This window comes from Lonchura striata, chromosome 16, assembly GCF_046129695.1.
Source record: "Lonchura striata isolate bLonStr1 chromosome 16, bLonStr1.mat, whole genome shotgun sequence".
In the NCBI taxonomy this organism is placed as follows: domain Eukaryota; kingdom Metazoa; phylum Chordata; class Aves; order Passeriformes; family Estrildidae; genus Lonchura; species Lonchura striata.
Window position 1 is genome coordinate 4,593,062 of NC_134618.1, and position 22,893 is coordinate 4,615,954.

General features: G+C 40.0%; 1 protein-coding gene across 4 annotated transcripts in view; it reads left to right on the forward strand.

The window, feature by feature from the left end:
• The window catches only part of KATNIP (katanin interacting protein), a 56,644-nt gene that overhangs the window by 25,795 nt on the left and 7,956 nt on the right, over positions 1-22,893 (forward strand). For 2 of the 4 annotated variants that reach the window (XM_021531209.3, XM_021531208.3), the window contains exons 14-24: positions 886-1,777; positions 6,298-7,026; positions 7,774-7,982; positions 11,474-11,524; positions 11,615-11,678; positions 13,579-13,756; positions 16,077-16,242; positions 19,508-19,665; positions 19,971-20,035; positions 20,364-20,474; positions 22,231-22,370. In XM_021531209.3, coding sequence (XP_021386884.2) covers positions 886-1,777; positions 6,298-7,026; positions 7,774-7,982; positions 11,474-11,524; positions 11,615-11,678; positions 13,579-13,756; positions 16,077-16,242; positions 19,508-19,665; positions 19,971-20,035; positions 20,364-20,474; positions 22,231-22,370 — 2,763 coding nt within the window. The remainder of the gene's footprint in view (positions 1-885; positions 1,778-6,297; positions 7,027-7,773; positions 7,983-11,473; positions 11,525-11,614; positions 11,679-13,578; positions 13,757-16,076; positions 16,243-19,507; positions 19,666-19,970; positions 20,036-20,363; positions 20,475-22,230; positions 22,371-22,893) is intronic. The other 2 variants (XM_077786816.1, XM_021531210.3) reach the window with 1 other exon arrangement.

Below are 22,893 nucleotides of genomic sequence, written 5' to 3' on the forward strand. Positions count from 1 at the left end.
TTTTCACAAAAAGAAGGAAAGAACAGAGAGTCCCTGAAAGACTCCACGAGATGGACAAGTTAGAGAACAGAAAGGGGATGGATTGTATCTCATCTGCTGTATTTTCTTTGAAGATAATGGTATTTTTGTCAAGAGGGAGAAAAGGTTATATTGAAATGGTGAAGAGAATAGGAAGAACATTAGTTCTAACTTCAGTGGAATAAAAAAATCAGGTATTGGTGAGTGCCACAGAGAAGGAGAACATAAAGTTGTGAGTGGCAGAATTGTGTCTGAGATGAAGGCCTGCTGTTTAAAAGGCTAGTTAAGTGTTGGAATAGGCTATCAAGGCAGATTAGTTGAAAACTGTTAAAATCAGATTTCCTCACAATGGTGTAGGTTATTTTACATTCTTCAGTGGAAAGAGATGGACTGGATGATTTTTTTTTTCCTTGCTGCACTTTCTAGCTCTGCATTTCTGTAACTCTAACTCTTTTTAACTCTGTGGCTTTGATCTGGGTGGTTGTTCACTGTGGAACATGTCGTGAAAGTGGTGAATCTTAGGGATGAAAAGCAAAATGTGCCTCTGGAATTTATATCCTGATCAAATATAATTGTACTTAATCTAGGCTTTTTCCCTCAAGCTTTTCTAAATAATCAAACCTTGTCAGGCAAAGTGATAGCAGTGTCTAGCAGGTTTTCCATCCTTTTAGAAAAAATCTTATCTATTACACAGTGTTTTTTAGTCATTTCAGCTTTAGATTAAAAAGCAGTCAAAAGCATGTACTGACACAGGGTTTAATTGTTTCCATCTGTTTATTGATTAAGTGTTCATATGTCAGAGTCTCAGAGCTGTGATATCTAGTGCTTGAAAGCTTGACTGAAATCTTCATACCTTTATTTTTGTAGGACCTTGATGTTGGAGCAAAGAAGGTGAAGTTATATGTTGATGAGAGCCTTGTATTTGATGGTGAATTAGAGAGAGGCTCTGGAGACCTCCTTGCTGACCAGGGCACCACAATTGACCTTACAGATCACAAGCAAGATAGCTCAGCCTCTCCCTCAGCTGAGAGGAAAGAAGGAAATGCACCTGCAGGCCCAGACAAGAAAACAGACTTGCTTTTTAAATGCTCAGAATCAATCAGTGCTTCACTGAACTGGACAGCTCTGCCAGAAGAAAATAATCTTGAGCCTAAGATTAACTCAATCAGCTTTACAAAGAAAAATTTGTCTCAGTTAGAGGATGATCTAAAAGTGTTCCCATCTCAAGTTTGTATAAAAGATGCCAAAGAGGAGGCAGCAGCAGTTGCAGAGAATGTTCAGTCTGATGATGAGCTTTGTTTGAGTGACCAAATGGAAAAGTTAACAGGAAGAAAACTGACTGATTCTGCAGGTGCAATTCCTTCTTGGTTACAGTCATCTTCCCAGGTAACACAGAGTAACCAAGTCACTCCCACTAGGCAGAAGCCTCCGTGGCTTGCTACAGAACAGAATTTCAACTCAAGATTTCAAACACAGACAGATGAAATAATGAAAAACTTCTCAGATCTGATAAATGAGGATGTCAAATGTCAGAGGCATGAACTGGGAGGACTCAATAGTAGAAATGCAACTGGAGATGGGAGATCACAAACGCTGGCCAAAAAGGATGCTGATCTGGACTTGGACATTTTTGACCACATTTCTAACAAAAACTGCTGCAGTTTACAGTACCCTGCAAGTGGAAGGAGAAGTGTCATATGTGGTAAAAAGCTGGGATTAAACACTACAAATCTTGGAGAAGATGATTCTGCTCTCAAAGGTAAGAGATCATGTCACCCTGATTCTTAAGATTTTCTAAAGCCTTCTGAGTTTACATTCTGTCAGAAACTTTCTCACACAATTTTCTATAAACAACATAGTGTTTTGCATTCCTTCATGGGGTAGAAATACTTAATATACTAGTAGTTTGTCCAATGTCTTTGGAGAGGCGGCACATTTACTCTCCAATCCACTGTCACCTTTAGAAAAGTATAAAAGTTGGAGTCAAAAAATAAACTTTCTTCTTTACCTTGCAAATAGCAGTAGCTTGTCTTGTGCTTTCATGTGTCCTATAGCAACAAGGTCACAATAGCAACCTTAATCCAAGTGCTGATGTGTTCTCCATTTTGCAGAGCCACAAACTTATTTTAGGTGGGAAGGAACCTCTTGAGATTCCTGGAAGTTTAGACAGGGCATATTAGTTTGGCTAATTGTGATATTTTACTCCTGAGAATACTCAGTCTCTCTCTTGGTCCTACACCTGATATGAAACACTCTTCAGAAAAATTTACATTCTGATTTAGGGGCTTATAATTTATTTGGAATAGCTGGAAGGCAAAATTTCAGTAAATTACATTTTAAAAATTGACAGTCCTGTAGACAGCAAATGTTTGCTAATATCAATTAAAATCTGCAGAGAGATAAAGAACATTACATCCCAAATTTGCAGAGTTTATTTGTGCAGTAGCTTTGTGTCTTTCTCAATGAGAATAGATGCTCATTATATTTATTCAGAGTGAATGGAAAATTACCCTTATTTTTCTTCTCGGCTCATAATTTTACAAACCTCTCCCTCAGACATCTTGCTTATTTATGAAGAGTTTTCTAATAAATTCAGCTGTTGTCTGCTCTGTGGTGTTGATTATCCTTGTCCTCCTTCCCCAGACCTCCTGTTGGAGGTGGATCCAGCTTTGTGCAGTTGTGTTCTGCCTCTGCCAGGATCCAGCAGTGTGTCCTCAGGGAACAGTAGAATTGTGCAACTTCCCAAGTTCCCCTTTATCCCAACATCTGTAAATCCATGGCTATAAAATTTTCACGGCATGAGATAACACTTTTGTCTTTAACAAGTGTAAATAACAGAAAAGTAGAATTTCTTACCCACAATTTCTACTGTGTCTCTCTTTCACCCAGCTTGCCATTGCTTGGGATATATGTTTGTCTTCCTTTTTCAGTTTCAAGCCATGTCACTCTAACTCCTGGTTTTTGGACCCTTCGTGCCCCTTCCTTGTCATTCTCTAATTATTCAGCATTCAGTATCTTGTCTCAGATGACGAGTTAATACAACAAGGACAACAAGACCCAGAGAATTGGAATAAGATGTTCCAAAACTACAAATTGAAATTTTGGGGGTGATTGAACATCAGAACAATGTACATGAAAATGTATCTTGCTGCATATTGAAATTGGGTGTTTACATGCAAGTAAGGGTGACAAGAGACAGCAAATTCACCTAAATGAAGGCGTGCCAGTTCAAATTCTACAGCAGGTAGTGCAGGGCTTTTTTCAGACAAAGATGAGGAAAGTGGTTCTCTCTAAACTTAGAATGTCTGAATTTTTCCTTGTCTGACCCTCTGTGGAGCAAACAGCAGTTTAATCAGTGTCTCTGAAGTTATATGTCAAAGAAGAGAAGAATAGGGAAGTTTGGAATAGGTGCCACCTGCCCTTCACCCACCCCGCTCCCTGCAGCCCATTTACTGTTTCACACATTTCACAGTATCTGTTACATGAAAACCTTCATATTGTGAAAACTATAAATAAGTACCACCTTGAGAAGTTCTGTTCAGTTGTGAAAATGGAGAAAAATTAGAAATGTCAATGTAAACTACAAGATGAGGGTTATTATTTTTCAGTGTAAATTTTCTGCGATTTTGCTCAGAGCAGGTTGTCCTCTGGTGCTTAAAGCTCCCGATGTGTTTTAGTCTCTGGGAAATTGCAGCAGCCCAGCAGCTTTTGTTCTCTCTGCTGTGTGTGCAGGGTAAAGCCACCTTCAAATGGAGCTGAAAGAGCTTTAACAACAGGGAAACCTTTTAAGTGTTTCCCTGAGAGTGCTGGATTTTAATTGGCCTGGGGCTGGGAGAAGGGCAGTTCCCAGTGGAGGGTGGGACAAAGGGAAGGCTCAGAGGCTCCTCTAGATGTGCAGCGTGGATTTGGTCACTAAATGACAAGAACAGAAATTAGTAACAGCACGTAATGTTGCCATGATGTTAATGTTGCTATAAAAACATCAATTTTTCTTTGATAACCAGTTTAATGTGCGAGGGAAGTGGTGGGAGTATGCTGATAAAATTTGCAAATAACATATAATTTGGTTTATTATGAGTTAAGGAGGTTGAAGAACTGCACAGAATGATGAACTTGAGGACTGGAGCAATGGAATGCAATTCAGTAGAATGCTTGCAGGCTCATCTGGGGACTAATAACCAAAAATTAAGTTGTAAGCTGAGTAATCATCAATTGCAAATGACCGAGGAAGAGAAGAATCGTGGTTGAGTAGCTGATAGCAGATTGACTGAAATGCTGGTGTGAGCAGTGATTGGAGCAGTGCACTCCCAGGATGGATCAGCAGAGGCATTTTGGGTACTTGGGAAACCTCAATATCTCAACACAGGCACTTGTGAGACCTCGCTTGGAAAACTGCAGCTCTGATCATCCATTTTCAGAAAGCTGATTACCAAGTGGGACAGATACAGAGGAGAGCTTTTAGAATGATTTGGGAAATGAAGCATGTGATTGCAGCATGGAAATATGATTGCTGTTTAGAACTGCAGGGAGTAAAGAAAGAGATTAACACAACAGAGGGAGAAGAAAGGTGTCTTTTTTCTATGTAGTCTTGCCCCAAAATGTAGTTTACTAAAGTTTCGAGAGGAACTGTGTGTGGTGTGTGTCACCATCAGAAACTGATGGTTCAAGACACTCCTGAACCCACAGAGGAGTTTGAGGTGCTATTAATAAATAATGCATTTTATATTCTTAAAAGAAAAAAGGCACACCCTGTAAGCCTTCAGCCATTGGTGTCTGCTTTTGGGTCACTTCTGCTTTCCTTTCAGAGCTCCACTTCTCCTGTTACCACTCCTTAAAGTAGCTCACAAGCCTCTTAACTTGACCTTGCACTGCCCTAGAAGGGTTTCAGAATTGTAACCTCTGGACTGTTGGAAAGGAAAAAGGAAAAACTAGGAAAGTCAATGGATGTTACATACTCCTCTGTACTCTGCTCATCCCAAAATTTTCAAGCTTTAACATTTTCAAGGGCTAAATATTTGTACAGTGCCTTGTCCAGGTGAATTGTGAGGCTCTGGGGTGTATTGTTGGATATCAGCCACTCTTGAGTATCTGTACTGGTAGTGGTGTGAGCAAGAAAGTGACTTAAAAGTGTCTGATGTTCTCTGAAATATGAACCTTTCCTTCACATCTGCATTTTCCTTGTGGTCTAAGGAGGAGTTCCAGGTTGGTCTCCAGCCTTTCACTCTGGAAACCCTTTTCCAGGTAGTTTCTCATCTGCTTTAAAATTCTTAATTTTCTCTCACGTGTCCCCACTGTAAATTATTATTTGCCATGCACAGATTAGGAACATTGCCTCCTTCCAGTATTTCCAAAAACACAGTTAAAAGTTAGTCTTGAGCAGTCTTTTGGGAAAATTTTGTTTTGCATTTCACAGCAATTGGCATTTATTCTTGAAAACCATTTGTTTTAGTATCCACCCAAGGACACTGTACAGAAGTAAAATCTGGCCCACGGGCCTGTAATTGTTCAGTACTCCACTTCCTTTTCTTCATTTATTTGAAGAAAACACATGAGTGACTGCTTTATTGAAAACCTTGGTTATTATCTGTTCCTAATTGTTTTGAGATGGAAATGAAGCAGTTCCCCAGAGCAGCCACAAGGAGAAGATGCTTTGCTCCCACTGGGCCCCTCTGATGTGTTGCCCTCCCATTGTTGCATTCCCATTGGATATCTTGTAATTATTCTCTTTCTACATCTCACTCGTGCTGAAAAATAGGAAAAATATTTGGACATATCTGCCTAAAATGCTCATCTCATCCTTCCTGTTTGCTGAACCTGCTCCTTTTCCCACCACTTTTCTTTATACACCTTTGGCTCATTTTGAGAGAAGAACCAGCTTTTCTCTGTAATGCCTTACATTAACCAGTTCAGCCATTTCCAGCTGTATGAAAGACCTGCAGAGGGCTGTTTTAAACTCCTGTAACAGCCACACAATAAGTATCACTGGGCAAAAATCTCAATTTCTTTAAGGGCTGAGGCAAGAATTCACAGTGTCAAACTTAGTTACAGTTTGTACCATGGCAGGAGTTCTGCTCCTCCATAGGTAAAAGTGATTTTGTTCATTGTGTCTGAGTGGGGAAGGGAAAATGGGACATGTGGCCTTTGTGATAGAGAGGCAAAGTACAAGTGCTGCTGTCAGAGACTTTCCCAGTGAGGGACACGACATCGTTCTGCAGAGTCAGTGCTGGAGTGGTTTGCTCCCTTTTTGTACATTAAATGCCTTTGTAATGTTGTTTTCAGATGAAAGTTTTCCCATCAAGGATGTAGCAACCTCTAGAATGAAGTGGTGCAATGAGCAAGAACACACTCTGCAGGAGTCCTGGAACTCCTTGGTGAAATTTAATTATTCCCACCGTGGTCGGATCTCGAACATGGATTTTCAAGGGGATATTTTTGATGAGTTTCTCCAACAGCAGAAAATCAACCGGCCTGGAGAACATCAGAGAAAAGAAGGACTACAAACACTACCAAAGAAGCAAGAGGAAGAAAATTCTGTGGATATACAGGATGGAAGTGATTTTAAAATCCCTGTTTTACCTTTTGGGCAGCACTTGGTGATAGACATCCGAACCACGTGGGGAGACAGACATTATGTTGGTTTGAATGGAATTGAAGTCTTCAGTTCTAAAGGAGAGCCTGTTCAGATTGCAAAAATAACAGCTGAACCCCCTGACATAAATATTTTACCAGCTTATGGAAATGATCCCAGGATAGTAACCAACCTAATAGATGGGGTGAATCGGACCCAGGATGATATGCACCTCTGGCTGGCACCATTCACCCCTGGAAAACCTCACTTTGTCTTTATTGACTTTGTGAATTCCTGTCAGGTAGCCATGATTAGGATCTGGAATTACAATAAATCCCGAATCCACTCCTTCCGCGGTGTGAAAGACATTATCATGGTGCTGGATGAGCAGTGCATCTTTAAAGGAGAGATTGCCAAAGCCTCAGGAACCTTGTCTGGAGGTAGGCTGTAAATTCTGATTTTCCTTGTGGAAACAGCAGTACAATACAAACAAAATACATTTAGCTTGTTTGTTATCATTTTCCACTTCAAAGCAAGCTGGCACTCTGTCTGGTGTTTAATTTAAAAACATAATGCAAAGCCCATTAATGCATTCTTCACTGATACTGAGGATTTTAGCATCATACAAAGCTAATTTCCATTTTTAGCTATGTCTCAGCAACCAGTCTGTGTTTCAATCACATCAGATAGGCACTAGAAATTTCAAAGTTGCAGCTTTTTGCTTGTTTTCATATGCATGGTCTTTTGGAGAAGGTGAATGGGAAGATATTTTTTCTATTTTCTATGTTTCTGAAATCTGACTGAATTCTCTAGTGAATTCTCTAATTTTCCATTGAATTTCCATTGGAGAAATGGAATTTCCATTGAAATAAATGACCATCAGACAAATTGTCCAGAGAGTTTCTGGATAGCCCAAAAGCTTCAGGAGCAGTTCCTGGTCCTTTGACAAGAGTTTCCAGCAGGGTGTTAGAGAATCCATTAGAGAATTGAAATTCTCTAATTTTCCATTGTGCAGTATAAGTTTGAGAGTGAAACACTAATTATAGCCTTAATCAGAATCAATTTGCCATATATTATCTTTAAACATTGCTGCAAATAAAATGCAAAGAAGGACCAAAAATTATTTTTCTCATTCTTTATATTATTTTTGCATTATTTCTCCATTTAATTCTGTATGTTGCCTTCAGCTCCAGAGCACTTTGGGGATACCATATTGTTCACTACTGATGATGATATTCTTGAAGCCATTTACTACTATGATGAGACATATGATGGAGAAATGGGAGATTCCAGCTCCCTGAGATATGAGGAAGAGCTGAAGAGGCCAACAACTGCAGACAGGGAGGGAGATGAGAGACCTTTTACACAAGCAGGGTTGAGAACAGAGAACCAACAGGTGGGGACCTCTTATGTTCAAAACTCTCTTTAAATGTCTGTTTGAAACATGGGAGTAATAGACATATTTCCAGGCTGGAATAAAACTGCAGGAGAACTAACACAATTACTACTATTTTAAAGACATTTTTTTCACCAGATCAATAATTTATGCTGTTTTTTTAAAGCCTGAAAGGTCCTCCAAATTGTGGTTTCCCTGATTAATTAATAAGCTTACTTCTTTACTTACTTAGACAGTGACAGGGGGAATTCTTTATGATTTGGGTACTCCTGAAGGTTTCTGCACTGTCAGTGATTTTTCCCCTACAGTTACTCCTATCATGAGTAGCTGTGCTCCCTGGCATTCCAAACCAAAGGTTTTTCCATATTTTCCATATTGTTGGTTTCTTCCTCTACAAATTGAGGATGTTAAATGAGAAGGGTCTCTTCCTCTCAACCCTCCCCTTATTTTTCCTTTTTTTTTTTTTTTTTTTTTTTTGACTAGCATCATCACAGGTTTGGGTGCATTTTGCATCATAAAAACACCTGTTTTCTAGTCCATGCAGAAGATATTTCACTCCTTGGAGGAAGGCTGTATTTCCAAGCATTTGAGCTCTTGTCTTATGCCATTCCTGCCCAAACAGTCCAGTGTCTGAGCAAAGATCCCACAGGATTTTCTCAAGATGCTGTGTGGCAGTTTTTGACCTGTTTTCCTCAAAATTTTCTACTTTCTCAGAATCTTCCTGAGCACCATTTGTGGCATCAATGAGGTTTTCTTTTTTTAGGGTTCACACTTTTACTTGTGAGTCTGTCAGGAGATCCAAAGCTGAATCAATCCAAATTCCAGCTGCTCCAGCAGATCTTCCCAGGGATATATGGTTCTAATGAGCCTCCTGTGGTTGCCAAACCTTCCCCTTCTGTCTTCTCCTGTTTTTCTTGAGGCTCACAAGACAGAAGGAGATCCAATTGAGTTGGAATTTGATCTCACTGTTAAGACCTTGAGTCAGTGGCTTTAACCCTTGGACTTCTGCAGGAATTTTGAGCCCATCTTTGCATGCAGGATCTGAAACTGCTCAGAACAGTGCAGGGTTTCATGAAGATAAACTGAAGCTGACCTTCCTTTTCCTGGTCAGCTGTTTATTGTGAGCATTCACCAGGACCTCTTCCATGGCAGAAGCTTTGCCCTGGACCGTTAGGTCCTTGCTCAGACACAAGCTCTGCTTTTCATTTTGCTGTTCAGCTGTGATGCCCTTCACCCCCTGCTGTGACTCTGAAACTGCTGTATCAGCGGTGGAGTAACAAAAGCTGTTGTGACTGAGCCATTGATCTCTCTGTCACTGTGTGTTTGCTGGTACCATCAGGATTTCTGCAGGGGGATGTTCATGTTGCCAGAATGATACAGATCCACTGCACAATTTGTCTTCCCCAGCCTCACGTTGTCAGACCAGTATTGACCAGTTTGAGCAGCCCTGCTGTTGTTCATTCCCCTTCATTCCCTGTTGCACATTCAGTAGATGAAATGGTGTGTTTTACTAAAAACTTTCTAAAAGCTCTTACTTTTCTGTCAGTGTTATCCATGACCATCTGTGTGTCCATGAATTCAGGAACCTTTAGCATGTTGATTTTATAGCAGGTCAGACCTGTGGCTACTGCACTTGGTTCAACTCTGGGGCCAGTAGTGGCTGCTGAGAGAGAAAGAAAGAACAGCACAAACTATTTCTGTTTCTCTGAAACACTCATTCAGCCCTTAGAAATGTGTCTCACAAGGACTTTTTAACTTAACCTCTGTGTTTAATATCATGCCACAGATTTCTATTGCTTGAATTCATCCACCAGCTTTTTGAACCCACATGCACTTTTAAAATTTACAGTTCTCCGTGGCAAGTTTCCAAGCTGAACCTGCATGGCACAAAGAACCTCCTCCTTTTTCTTGCTAGCTTAATTTAATGTTCTCTGGGTTTTGTGTTGGAAGAAATGAAACAATTATTCCCCACTCCCTTCTTCAAGCCACTCAAGAGATTTATACCCCTGTGTTAGTCTTCTAAATCTTTTCCAGAATGGTTGCTCCTAGGAAGGTGTTGAACATTTGGTCAGGTGTAAGAGCATGGTAATACTTTCTACTTTTTATTGCTTTTCCAATAACTCCTGTATTATGGTAGTGTTTTGTTTTAGCCATAAGAATCTAAGAACACAGGTAGGACAATGCCCACTGGCAGAAGTACTTAAAATAGTAGAAAATGAGACCATATCTGAAAGAAAATATATTGGGCATCAGTGGAATGGAATCATCAGGAAGGGATCTGAGTAGATAAGAAAGAGAGAAAATAGCTGGTAAGGTGCCTTGGCACAAATGGTTTATGGTCTGCTAGGGAGGGCATTATTTTGCAATCAGTAAACCCAGTGCCTTTCATTGTGTCCGTGGGTTTTGATTTTCAGTAAAGTTGCAAATTTGAAGTCCCAGGCTGGTCTTTTAGAATTGTTGTGAGGAACAGAACTGGCTCGTGAGAGAGGTACCTCCAGTGGGAGGGATTTTCCACTGTGTAGCTTCTGTGGGTTTATTTCAGAGCCCATTTCTTGTTCAGTCTCAGCTGAATTACCTTGATTCCCCCAGGGACATTTGCTGCCACATGAAGGATTCTGCAGTCTGGGAGCCCATGAGATCCTGGGGATCAGTGCTTAAATTGCAGGGATCTAATGGAATAGTAGGAGACAAGTGTTGACAAGTCTTTATTTATTTTACTTAGGCACTGTGTAGATCCATTTGATGTATTGTGGCTGACAGGAAGTTTATTTCTAATGATGAATTAAAGAGAAAGAGTCTGGACTTCTAATTTCCTGTTTGGCCTTTGACTACTAATGAAGATTGAGCTGATGTTTTTATACAGCTACTTATAAAAATGGCAAGGTTTTATTCTAATCTACTATTATTTATTTTGGAGGCAATACTGGTATATGTGAAGTTAAGATTGTTTTCTCTGTTTTACATTTGTCCACAGAGAACAGAATTTGCCATTTTATCCCACTTACTCAGTGAAGTGAATTCTATCTGCAATCCTTTGCCATTTTTGTCTTTACTACCCTGATTGCCCCAGTGTGATCAGCAAATTTTGTCATCTGTTTCTTCACTTTTCTGAATAGCATAGGCAATTTTTAATTAGCATTGCCAGAGCAGAAGCACAAGCTTTTGGACAAGTTTGCTTGTTTGTTCTGCCTCTTAATTCTTGAGGAGAAATTGTGGTGGCACTCTCTGGTCTTGACTTCCTTCCAGACTCCTTGTGTCTGCAACAGATTTGCAACATATTGCAAATGCAGCATATTATCACTTGCTGATGGCAGTCTGCAGGGAAATAAGTGTTATTTAAGGATTTCAGCCTCTTTGAGAAGAGGTAGCTCACACTATGGAGTCTCCCATTTCACATTTCTATATGCACTAATCTAAAACCCTGCCCTAACAGTCTGGGCTTTCCCCATCTGATATTCTACATTTTGGGTCATGTTTTCCATTTTTTGCAGGGCAGCCTGCGTGGGGAGGCAGAGGGGAGATTGATATACAAAAAGAAACAGGTACAAATATAACTATTTTACAAATACAGACTTTATATAAGCAGTCAGTGTAAGTGTAATACTGAACCTGTGCCTTGACTTTCTTTTTAGGTTCAAGAGCCAGACTCTGCCTCTGAATGCATACCAAAAGAAACAGGAATATTTACTGGAAAATGTAAGTTCTTACATTTACTTCTTGCTTTACCAGCCTTCCCCCAAACATGTTATCAAGGATGATCTGATTTGTCTGCTGTACAGCACTTTGTGACAGATTCCAGGTCTAGAATAAAGAAGGGAATTGAATATTTAAGGCAGAAGCTTTGTTTGCTATGGCATTTACAACATTATATTGTAACAGTTGGCTTTTAATCTCAGAAAAATAACATTAGCCATTTGCTTAGTCCCTGAATGGGATTTCTAATAGCTGTGTCCCTTACCCAGTAATTCTCTCCCAATCCTTTGTGTTTATGTAGACTGACTGAATTTTTTAGATTGGATTGACAACAGAAACCCTAGAGTAAAGCTAGATCAGAGTGTAATATCCCTGCTTAACTATCTGATTTATTATCCTGTACCAAACCTGCTCTCTGTGGGCCTTTCAGCTGTTGTTCAGAGAGTTTCTGGATAGCCCAAAAACTCCAGGAGCAGTTCCTGGTCCTTTGACACTAGTTTCCAGCAGGGTGTTAGGAAATTTTTTTCACCCTGAGAGCAATGCAACTCTGGATTGAGAGGGTTTGGAATCTGCCAGCCTTGGAGACAGGAAAACTTCCCCTGGATGAGCTCCTGAGAGCCTTGATGCTGGACTTGTTCTGAGTTTGAAGCTGGATTAGACACCTCCAGAAGTTCCTTTTCCCCATGTCATCCTCAGATTCTGTAAGGAATCCTAAACTCTGGGGAATACTAAATCTGTGTGGATGGCTGCTTCAGTGCAGCTTTCCACTGGAGAACAGACTGGTTCTCCTGAGAGCTCCTGCCTGCTTGTACCCTGAGCAGCTTTAGTATCAGCTCTGGCCTTGGGACTAGTTCTTCTGTCAGTGTAGCCAGAGCTCCAGATTTGTCAGCTGACAGCTGTTTAATTCTATTTCTTTGTGTCCCTGCAAATGCTGATGAAATCTTACACCCAAGTGAATCTCTGTGTATATCAAGACTTGCTCTACGTTTTTAGGGGTAACTGCTGGATGGTTTAAGAGGTTTAATGCTTGTTTGTTTTACAAACATAAATGATGACTACTGGTTTTCCTTTAGACATTAACCAACCTGATTATTTGTGGGCTTCTGTAGTGTGTGAAATGAAAGGTATTTTTAATTTACAGGGATGGATTTTTATAGAATCTGATCAGATTGGAATTTTACTTGTTATATCTGTACGTGCTATTTCTGTCTTTTCAGTAAGGCATAAAACAGGTGGAACAGGAGATTCACATTCAGCCTTTTGTCCATCCAGCTTTTCTTTCCTGTTTATTTTCTGAAGATACAGCCTAATCAATATTTGTGCTTTTCACTGATGCTGTCCCATGAAAATGCTTCCATGTGTCCAGTTCTGATGTGAAGAAAATAACTTAAAAACATTAGTAAACCAGGCTTTTTCTTTGCTTTAACTGTGAGTAGGTGTTCTCTAAAAATGTATGGATTTCTGAGAGGCTGGATTTATATGAATCTATACATTTATCTGGTGAAAGATGATGGATTGACTTCGGACTAATGGATCTTCTCTGTGTCTGCATAATCACAAAATCTGTCATGTAACTGCTTAAATGTGTCACTGGCTGGCTGTCAGGGTGCAGTCCCAGTAATGAGGCACTTGGGAACGTGCTTGATCAGCAGTTGTGTAATTTCAAATGAACAAGAGGCTGGTGGCACATTAAAGGGCTCTGACACAGATTAAAAAGAAGCTGCTGTTACAGGGAGGTGGACAAACAGAGCAGGAAACATCCAATTCCAGCATATATAAAGTTATTGAATCTGTACAAAATACCCATGCTGTTAATCACTGGGATTTGCACTCGTGTTTACATTGGCTCATCACTACACACCAGTAATTTACAGAGACATTAAATGTATATTCCTTTATGTAGGCCTGCAACTGAACTTTACCATGACCTGGGGAGACTCTCATTACCTGGGACTGACAGGACTTGAAGTGATAGGAAAGGATGGTCAAGCATTAAAAATCAATGCAGAACAGATTTCTGCTTCACCCCAAGACTTAAATGATCTTCCAGAGTACACAGGAGATTCCAGAACATTAGAAAAGTAAGTAACCAAAGACTTGGGATGCATTTTACATCAGATTTTTTGAAGTGACACATTTCTATAAACTTATGTTAACACATGTTAATGTGAACATGATTTTTATCCCATCACTGCTCATTCTTGGAATTCACAGGCTGTCCAGGAACAGCTTGTTGTAGAAACATGAATGAGATGTTTCCAAAAGATGGTGTTTGAGCTGGGAGATGAGAACATGCCTGGTTGGTATTTCTGCCAAGGACTTTCCAGGAAGAAATGTGGGTGTTCTGTAGCATCTGTTTGTGCATATTGAGTGATATTCATGCAGGATTTCTGGAGAATTTCAAGGAAGAATTTCACGTTAGCAAAGACTGAGGATGTGTTTTATGCCATTGGGGAATTGCACAAATAGGTGCCATTCTTTTGGCCAATTTGCGGCACTTTTTTGGCAAATCTAATGAAGTTTTATTCATTGACAAGTATATTTCCTCACATTAACCTGTGCATCTAAATGGCAGCAGTATAGAAATGATAGGCTGTAGATCTGGAGAGGACTTGGCATTTTGGATGTTATTGAAGCTGCATCCTGTTGTTTCTGAGTCATCTCTCCATTTTAAAGGGTATTTTTGGTTGTAATCCTATCTTGCTGGCATGTTTATGGGCTGTGACCAGGTTTATGAATTAGGACTTGTCTTTTCAAAGGCTCTGGAGTCTTCCTTAGAATGTTGTATTTATCTCCATGCACACTAACTCTGTTGTTTGTAATTTTCTGCTAATCTGACTAATGCAGATATCAACCTTACTTGTGTGTAATTCCTTGTTCCTTCTACCATCATGTATGAAAATCTCCTCTGTAGGCAGTTGCTGATCTAAGAAACCTTCCCATGACATCCCCTGTGATGAACTGATTCTGCTGGGGGAGTCTCTCCAGACCCCACCCTGATGGACCCAGATGCAAAGAATTCATTTACCTTTTTTGTTGGTGCCTTTTCCTCTCTGAATGCTCCTTTTGCAGCCCAGTGATATGTTGATCCTACAGAATTTCTGGCAAGCTTTCTGCCCCTGATGTATATAAGGGATTTTATTTATTTGTATCTTTTGCTTGCTAGCCTTCAGACTCTTTTTTTGGCCTATATGTATGCATTTAACCTTCCAGAGTTTATGAGTCTATCAATTTAGGGCTTTTTTCATCATGAATTTTGCTGAAAGATGGCCATAATAACTTTGTTTATCCTGCTACTGAGCCAGGCTGGCTTTGAGTTTTCAAGTCCTTCTTTCTAACATCTTTCTTAGTAAGTGGGTTATATTTTTTTTTTTTTTTTACATTCTTGTTTGTTTTGCTGAAGAACTTTTTTGGGCATAAGAAATAGAGGCGCTTTTGGCTCTGAATATTCCTGCAAGCATGTTGAATTTGAGTACATTGCAGTGCTCTCAACTGTGGCATTTGGAATAAGTCCTGTGTACTATTCAAGAACAAATCAAGAATTATCTCTTCTCTCATGGACTCCCTAATCAGTTCCTCTGTGAAAGAGTCATTATTCAAATCTTTTTCTTTAAGGAATTGCCAAGTCTGGCACTCATTCTTCCATTAAACTTTTAAATAAATAGTAAGTATATACTTACTTTTTTGGCAGTGTACCAAAGTAATTACAGTGGAAAATTAATTCATATTCTCCTTTACTCCACATTCGTATGGCACAGTTTGTGGTAGAAGAATATAATGTCAGCAAACATCAGGTTTAACTTTATTTAGTCAGCCTGAAGCCTGTGCTGCCATGAAAAGACATTGTCCTGCTGGTTGGAAGCTTTGTGAAATAGCAGAGATGTGGCTAATTGTGTCCACGAGGGATGTGAGCAAACCCTGGTCCTGCTCAGGGTTATCCAGCTGCCATCCAGCTCCTCCTGGCATCCACCAGACTTGTGTTGGCATAGAAATACCCTGCAGGGTGCCAGATCCACTGCTTTGGGCGTGGAGCTGGCTTCAGAAATCACATTGTACCTGGCTTTGAGTCCTGCCTTCAGCCACTTTGCTACAGAGGCAGCTGAGCTTTCCTTTGCCTGTCCCTGCTCACACAGGGAAAACATAAGGATTTTGCTGTTTTTACTTAAGCAGACCTAACTAAAGAAAATACTGTTTTTTTTTCTCCCTCCACTGCCTTTAGTTCAATACTTGCATGCTATTTTTGATGTTTTCTCTGCTTTTAATTGAATGCACAAGGGCACGAGAAGCCCTGGAAGATGGAAGTGGCATCCAGAATAAAATAAACCCTAGGAAAGATCCCTGCTTTTGATGAGAGAAGCCAGCTTTTCCCTTTGTGCAGCTAATGGACTTTTCTCTTTGTAGGTTAATAGATGGGACTAATATCACAGTGGAGGATGACCATATGTGGCTCATTCCCTTCTCTTTTGGAGAAGATCATCTGCTCACAATCCATTTTGATAAAACTGAAAGTATTGCAGGGCTTCGCTTTTGGAACTATAATAAATCTCCAGAGGATACCTACAGAGGGGTAAGTAAAAGAAAAGGAGCACTGCCAGCAAAAATATACAGCAGTGCATTGGAAAATTGGTACTGTGATGAATGAATATAGCTGCCTTAATGGAACACCATAAATCTTTCTAGATTGTCTGAGGCTGAATTTTGTGGCAGGTATAATGCATTCCTGTCTCCACAAACAGCAGATAGTAAAAAAAAAAAAAAAAAAGCCAGAGATGGTTTAAAGAACTCTTCACAGCTGATTTTTCTAAGAGACACATTCAATAGCACATATTATATTCAGGATATATGAAAAGTGGTATCCTCTCAATATGTGGTATTTAGACCTACTGTATGATTCTACTGTATGAAATGCATGGAATGATATGAGGGAAACTTTTCCAAAGAAACTCTGTTTAGTTCAGGTTCAGAAGGCCACTCACTCAGTACTGCCTTTTCCAGGAAGAGTCTTTTGAAATATTAATATTTAATAAATGGAAAGTTGCCGCCTTCAAGCATTTTAGCTAAATTAATTTAGCTAAATGATTTTTAATTTTTTAATAATTTTAAAATTATTAATTTAGCAGAACAGTTTTTAATTTTTTAATTTTAGCTAATTTAGCTAAATAGTAATTTAGCTAAAATTAACATAAATCCTCTCTTATTGGCAAACTGCCTGCTTTATATTTATTTTTCCATACTAAAATGTTGGGATTGACAATTGACACCTGGTGGAGATAATTTTAGACCTTTTCACTCTGAGTTTGGCTGCTGTACTTACACATGTAATAATAACACTTGTGGTGATAACGATAACAAACCAGAGGTTGCTGTTCATTGCACAGAAAGTTTAGGAATCCACCTGTTCCCAGGTTTTCCACCTCAAAAGGCAACTGTTGGATTCCAAATTCAGGCAATAAATAAGAACACAATTCTTACTGTGTTCCAAATTCAGGCAATAAATAAGAACACAAATGTTGGCACATATTAAACTGGAGAGATGACAAAAAGGATGTTTGTGAAATCCCAGCTGATCCAGAGATTTGAACAGAGAGCCCCTGATTTTGTGCTCCATCACATTTGCCCAGTTCCTTTGACACATGTTCTGGTTCTGGAGCATTTTGAGCATTACCATTTAAACATACAAAAGAGGGCTTTTAGTGACATTTATGTCCTGATTTCAGCTGGGATAGAGTTAATTTTCTTCCCAGGAGCTGTATTTTGGATTTAGGGTGATAATAATGTTGGTAACTTACTGATATTTTAGTTGTTGCTGAGCAGTGTTTATTAAATCTCTAAAATCTAACATGGAATTTGGTTTCTGGAGGCCAAACCAAGGAAAGAAAGGAATAAAGGTGTATTTTCAGCAGTTTACTTGGCTAGGTAGGAAAAAGAAGTGAGTCTGACACAGTTGTCTACCTGCATGAATACTGAAAATCCCATAAGAGTTAGTGGATACCACTTAAAGGAGGAGCCCATAGCTGCAGTCTTGTAGAAGGATAAAATAAATTATTTGTAAAACGAAAGATGCAAGGTCCACTAGGCCACAGGGAAGGAGGTTTTAGGCTGTAAACCCAGGGCATCCTGATATCTGTGTCTTGAAGTATTGCTGCTCCTTCTAGGAACCAGTCCCTGGGTGTGAGATGGGATGATTTGTTAGGCAGCTGCAGGCTGGGGGATTCTATTCACAGCTTTACTGTGAGAGGGTAATGGCAGGGACTGTCAGAATGAAGACCTGGGTGCTATTTGCAGCTCTGTGAAAAATCACCTTGGGAGAGCTTTGTTATGCCATTTGTAAAATGCAATAGGTGACGGCTGAGTGCCTCCTCAGATGATGAGAATTACTTAGAAATGAGGGCTGTAAAGGGCACATAAATATAAGCAGCTGTGGTATAATAGGTAAGATTCCATCTCTAACTCTCCAGACTTCCCATTCACTGTGTGTTTCCGTTTAGAAAAGTGTATTTCTTTGGATTTCTCACTTCCTCTCCTTAGCCTGGCAGACTTATTCAGCTGGAAAGCAGCATGCAGAAGTTTCTCATCTGAAAAAGATGTTTCCTTTATTTGATCCCAAGTGTATTGAAGATGAAGCCAGAAATAGTTATTTCTCCACACTTGGTAGTCATACAAATATTCCCTCCTAATTAAACTTCATGGAAATGAACTGGGCTCCTCCTCCAGTCTAGCACAAACTGGTACTTGGTGAGAGACCCAGGGCAGCAAATGCTGCTTGTGATGAACATTAAGTTATATTTAACAAATTAGAGAGCAAGGTGCAGTGATTAATTGTTGCAATGTGGTTGAATTGTTCTGCACCTGGGATCATGGATACAGCTCCACATGGTGCTGCTGGGGGAGGGTGAAGGAGCCAGGACTCCTGCATCAGCTGAATAAATGTGCCTGAATTATTCACTTTAATCTCCAGAGGTTGGATAAGGTGTGCTCACACCTCTGAAGTGGCCACAGCTCAATTGTCTCTGTCTGGTACCTTTTCTTTATTCATATGCCCTGAGGTTACACACAGCACTGCTCGGCAGAGGAATTTGTATGATCCTGGAGAAGTCCAAGTGCCACCTGCCACAGAGATAAATAGAACTGCTGAAATACAGGCTGCTGTAAATGCAACAGAAACACCACAGTCTGCTCTGGAGAGAGCAGCAGGCTGTGGGATTTCTGGAAGGGTGCCCCCAGCCAGGCTGGGCAATCCCAGCTGCCTTAGAAGAGCTTTCAGGTGCTTGATGTCTCAGATTCCCTTTGTGACATGACGCTTGAGAGCTTCCCATTCTCTTGATGTAAATCTTGCTGCAGGCTCAGGAATCAAGAGGATTGTTTGGGTTGGGAAAGAGCTGTAAGGTCATCATGTCAAACTGCAAACCTCACACTGCCAAGGCCAGCACTGACCCATGTCCCCAAGTGCCTCATCGACACCTCTGAAATCCCTCCAGGGATGGGATCTCCACCCTGGGCAGCCTGTGCCAGTGCTTGAGCACTCTGTGAAGAAGGGAGGCTTCAGTTTGCTGAGATCTAGTGCCATGCAGTAATTGAAGGATCTGTCAATACTTTTTTTTAGTGTTTTTCCCCCAAATCCTCACTTCTTCCATCCCATCAATGTGATGACATGGACATTATGAATTGCAGCTTTCTTTTGCCAAAGGAAGTCACACTCTAGAGGAATGAAATAAATACAGCTAAGTGAAATTATTTCAGCCTCTGAAGTGAATGGAATTGTTTGCAATTATTTTAATGGAAGTCATGTCATGTAATATCAGGTAATCTTATGTTTTGCTCTTCTAAACCAGGCTAAGGTGGTCCATGTGGTGCTGGATGGGCACAGCATCTCCCCCCTGGAGGGCTTCCTTATTCGCAAGGGACCGGGCAACTGCCACTTTGACTTTGCTCAAGAAATTCTCTTTCTTGACTATCTACAGCCCCAGCCAGTTCCTAAAGTACACAGGAGGTAAAATAGGATGTTTTTGTTGTCTGAACCACTTGATTTCTCTTCACTGTTGCAGTGTCATTTCACATTCCCTGTTGGAGCTGCCTGTGTGAGGCTCCTGGGTGAAGACATGGAGCACTAAGAGCAGAGCTTCACTTGGTTTTAACCCTGACCAAATTGCTCTGAGGTCTGAGGGGACTCTGGTCCATCATCACATGTGGAGGCTGGGGTGCTGTCTGTGGAGGTTTAATTCTTTGGGTTTATCTTCTCTTCTGAATGAGCCAAGGGTACATAAAAAACCTGGTTTGCCTTGTTTTTTTTGGCAGGACTGCTTCAAGGACACTGGAACAAGCCAGTATGGACTATGAAGCACCATTAATGCCCTGTGGTTGTATCCTTCCCTGTCGTCTTCCTTGTCATATGGGATATTTTAGAGTTGCATACCATGGTTAGGAGTCCTGAGCTTTATAAATCCAACAATTTTGGGTGCTTTAAGGTATTAACAAGACACAAAGAATATGAGAAAGGCTTCCATAAAGTATGGCTTAAGAATAAATCAGATCTGTTTTCAGATTCTCTGGTGGCTTTTTCTCCTGAACTGCAAATAAGAATGTCTGACATCGTGGGCTGCACAATAATTTTTCAAACTGCAGATTAAATAGTCTGTTAGGAAAAAGCTTCTGTGTTGATATTTTCCTTAACAGCCTTTTGCTTTTCAGTTATTTTCCAGTTCCAGCTCCTGACAAGTTGGGGTGATCCCTACTACATTGGTTTGAATGGGCTGGAGTTGTTCAATGAGCATGGAGAGCAAATCTTACTGACTGAAAACAGTATCCTTTGCACAGCAAGCACCCCTGGCCCTGCTGATGCACTTTACTCCCTGGCAAATTGTCACTCCACATTGCCAGGTTGTCCTGTGGGATTAACTTGGCTTCTATTTCTCTGTGTTTTGGTGATGAATCTCTTTTCCATGTGTTTTTATGGATTCTGTATCGTTCCAGAACGTTTTTTCTCTCAATGGGATGCACCAACAAAGCAGGACAAAGTTAGAGAAAGGAAGGCTTAAGAAGGGTGTGGTATTTTCTGCTCTTGACATTTCTTCTGTGGTGGGGAAGGAGCAGAAAGTTTGATGAGCTATAAATTCATAAGAAAAGATTGAATTCAGTGCTTTTTTTTTTTATTGCGCTTCAAGAAGGAAATTTTTCATAACCCTTGGTCTGGAGATTTAGGCTGTTCTAGACACCCAGTGCAGTGATGAAGATCAGGGCTGAGAGTTTGAATTTGATTCAGTGTTCCCTGGATATCTAACAGAGGGAATGAGGGGTGTGTTGGGAAGATGGATGTTCATCAAGGTTGCACTCTGTGCTCTGTACCAGCTAAAGTCTCCTAAGAGCTGAAAGCTTCATACCCCAACATACAGCTCCCATAGTTCAGGTACATGGAAGGAGCATTTATTAGGGCCTGGAAAGAATAAATAGCACAAATGCAGCAGGACTTGTCTCTAAGGATCCTCACTACCTAATAAATAGGGAATTCCATGAAATAAAGGCTTTTCCCCAAGTGCTATTTTAATTTGTATGATACACATTGAACTTGAATAATTTATAATGGACAAGAAACATTTTGAAATTGAGATGTGGTAACAAATTGTCTTTAAGAACCAGGAATCTTTAACTGACCTGGTACAGCTCTACAGTGCAAAACAGTGCCAGGTAAAGAACTCTCAGCTCCTTTTGAATGATCACCTGTTCCTGCCTGTGCAGTTGTGTGTGGGACGTATCAGGATCCCAGAAGAGCTTATTTGTCTTAGTGCAGTGTTTAATATGATAATTCACAACTGAATCAAGCTTTTCTTAAACAATTTAAGCATTGCTGTGTCATTCCTTCAATTCTTTATGAATAATTATAGATTTTTAGAAAGCAGGACAGGGTGAAATTAATGTCCCTCAAACTGGATTGCTTAGGATTCACAATTCTGAAGGCAGTGCCATCCATCCACGTTTCTTTGCATATCTTTAACATTTATATATGTTTTTAATGTAAATGTTCTCTTACAGAGAAAATCTTGTTGCCTGTTCAATGGGGGTTTAATCTTTCCCTCTCAAAGAAATGAAAAAAGGTTTTATTAGAGTTACTGATTTTTACCATAAACCTTGAGAAACTCAAGCAAAACCTAGTCTGACTGATGACTGCCTCCTGCAAAGACACTCTTCTTGAGATAGGTTTTATATGAGGAATTTGCACAAGTTTATGATAAAAATATGTGACTTCATCACCAAAAAGCTGGGAAATGCCTATTCCTGCTAATGGAACTTTATTGATGAAGTCATAAGTACATATTTGAGAATAAATTAAGTGCAGCTAGTTACTTGATTCCTATTTTAAAAATAAATTGAAATGCCAGAATATATAAGGGCTTTCCTGCTTTTAAATATGTGCCCCCAAGTTCCTCAGCTATGCAGTCCTGGGAGTCCTGCTGAAATGGTGAAAAATCATTCACAGAGTTGGGAAGAACATAGACTTTTAAATATGGTGTTTCTGAAATACCCATTTTTGTAGGTTATTATGCTTAAAGTTTTTTTTCAGATATTGCTGCTTTTCCAGATAGTGTCAACATTTTGGATGATGTATCTGGAGACATCCGGACTCCAGACAAACTGATTGACAGAGTGAATGACACCACTGATGGCAGGCACATGTGGCTGGCACCAGTTCTTCCTGGTTTGGTACATTTTCCCTTTTCTTCTGTTCTAGTCGTGTGTGTGGATGGAACTGGAAGCATGGAGGAAAGGGGAAGCGTATAGAATTCATAGCTCAGTTTAATTTTAGGAAGAGATGCTAAATGATGCTTTTTAGAAGTTGTTTTTATTGCAGCCTCTCTGCACAGCACAGGCAGCAGCAATGGAGGTTTCCCAGGTTTGTAATCTCCTCTCTCCATGGGGCAGCAGCAGAAGATTTTTCAGAGATGGTTTTTGAGTCACTGTGACAAAGATACTGATGAAGGAGTTCTGTGCAATAAACACCTTTCTGGTGCTTTTCAGTTCATTTTTACAAAATACAATTAATGTTGTTCCAGCAGTGAGAAATTATTTTTTAATCTCATTATCTATGTTGAATTCAAATTCGTAGATTAGGGATGGCAGACTTAGTATTTCATGTCCTAGGGCCACAGATGATTCAGCCCTTTTAGAACTCCCATGTTTAATAGCTGGGATATCAAAAATATAAACAGGAAAAATAGATAAACTT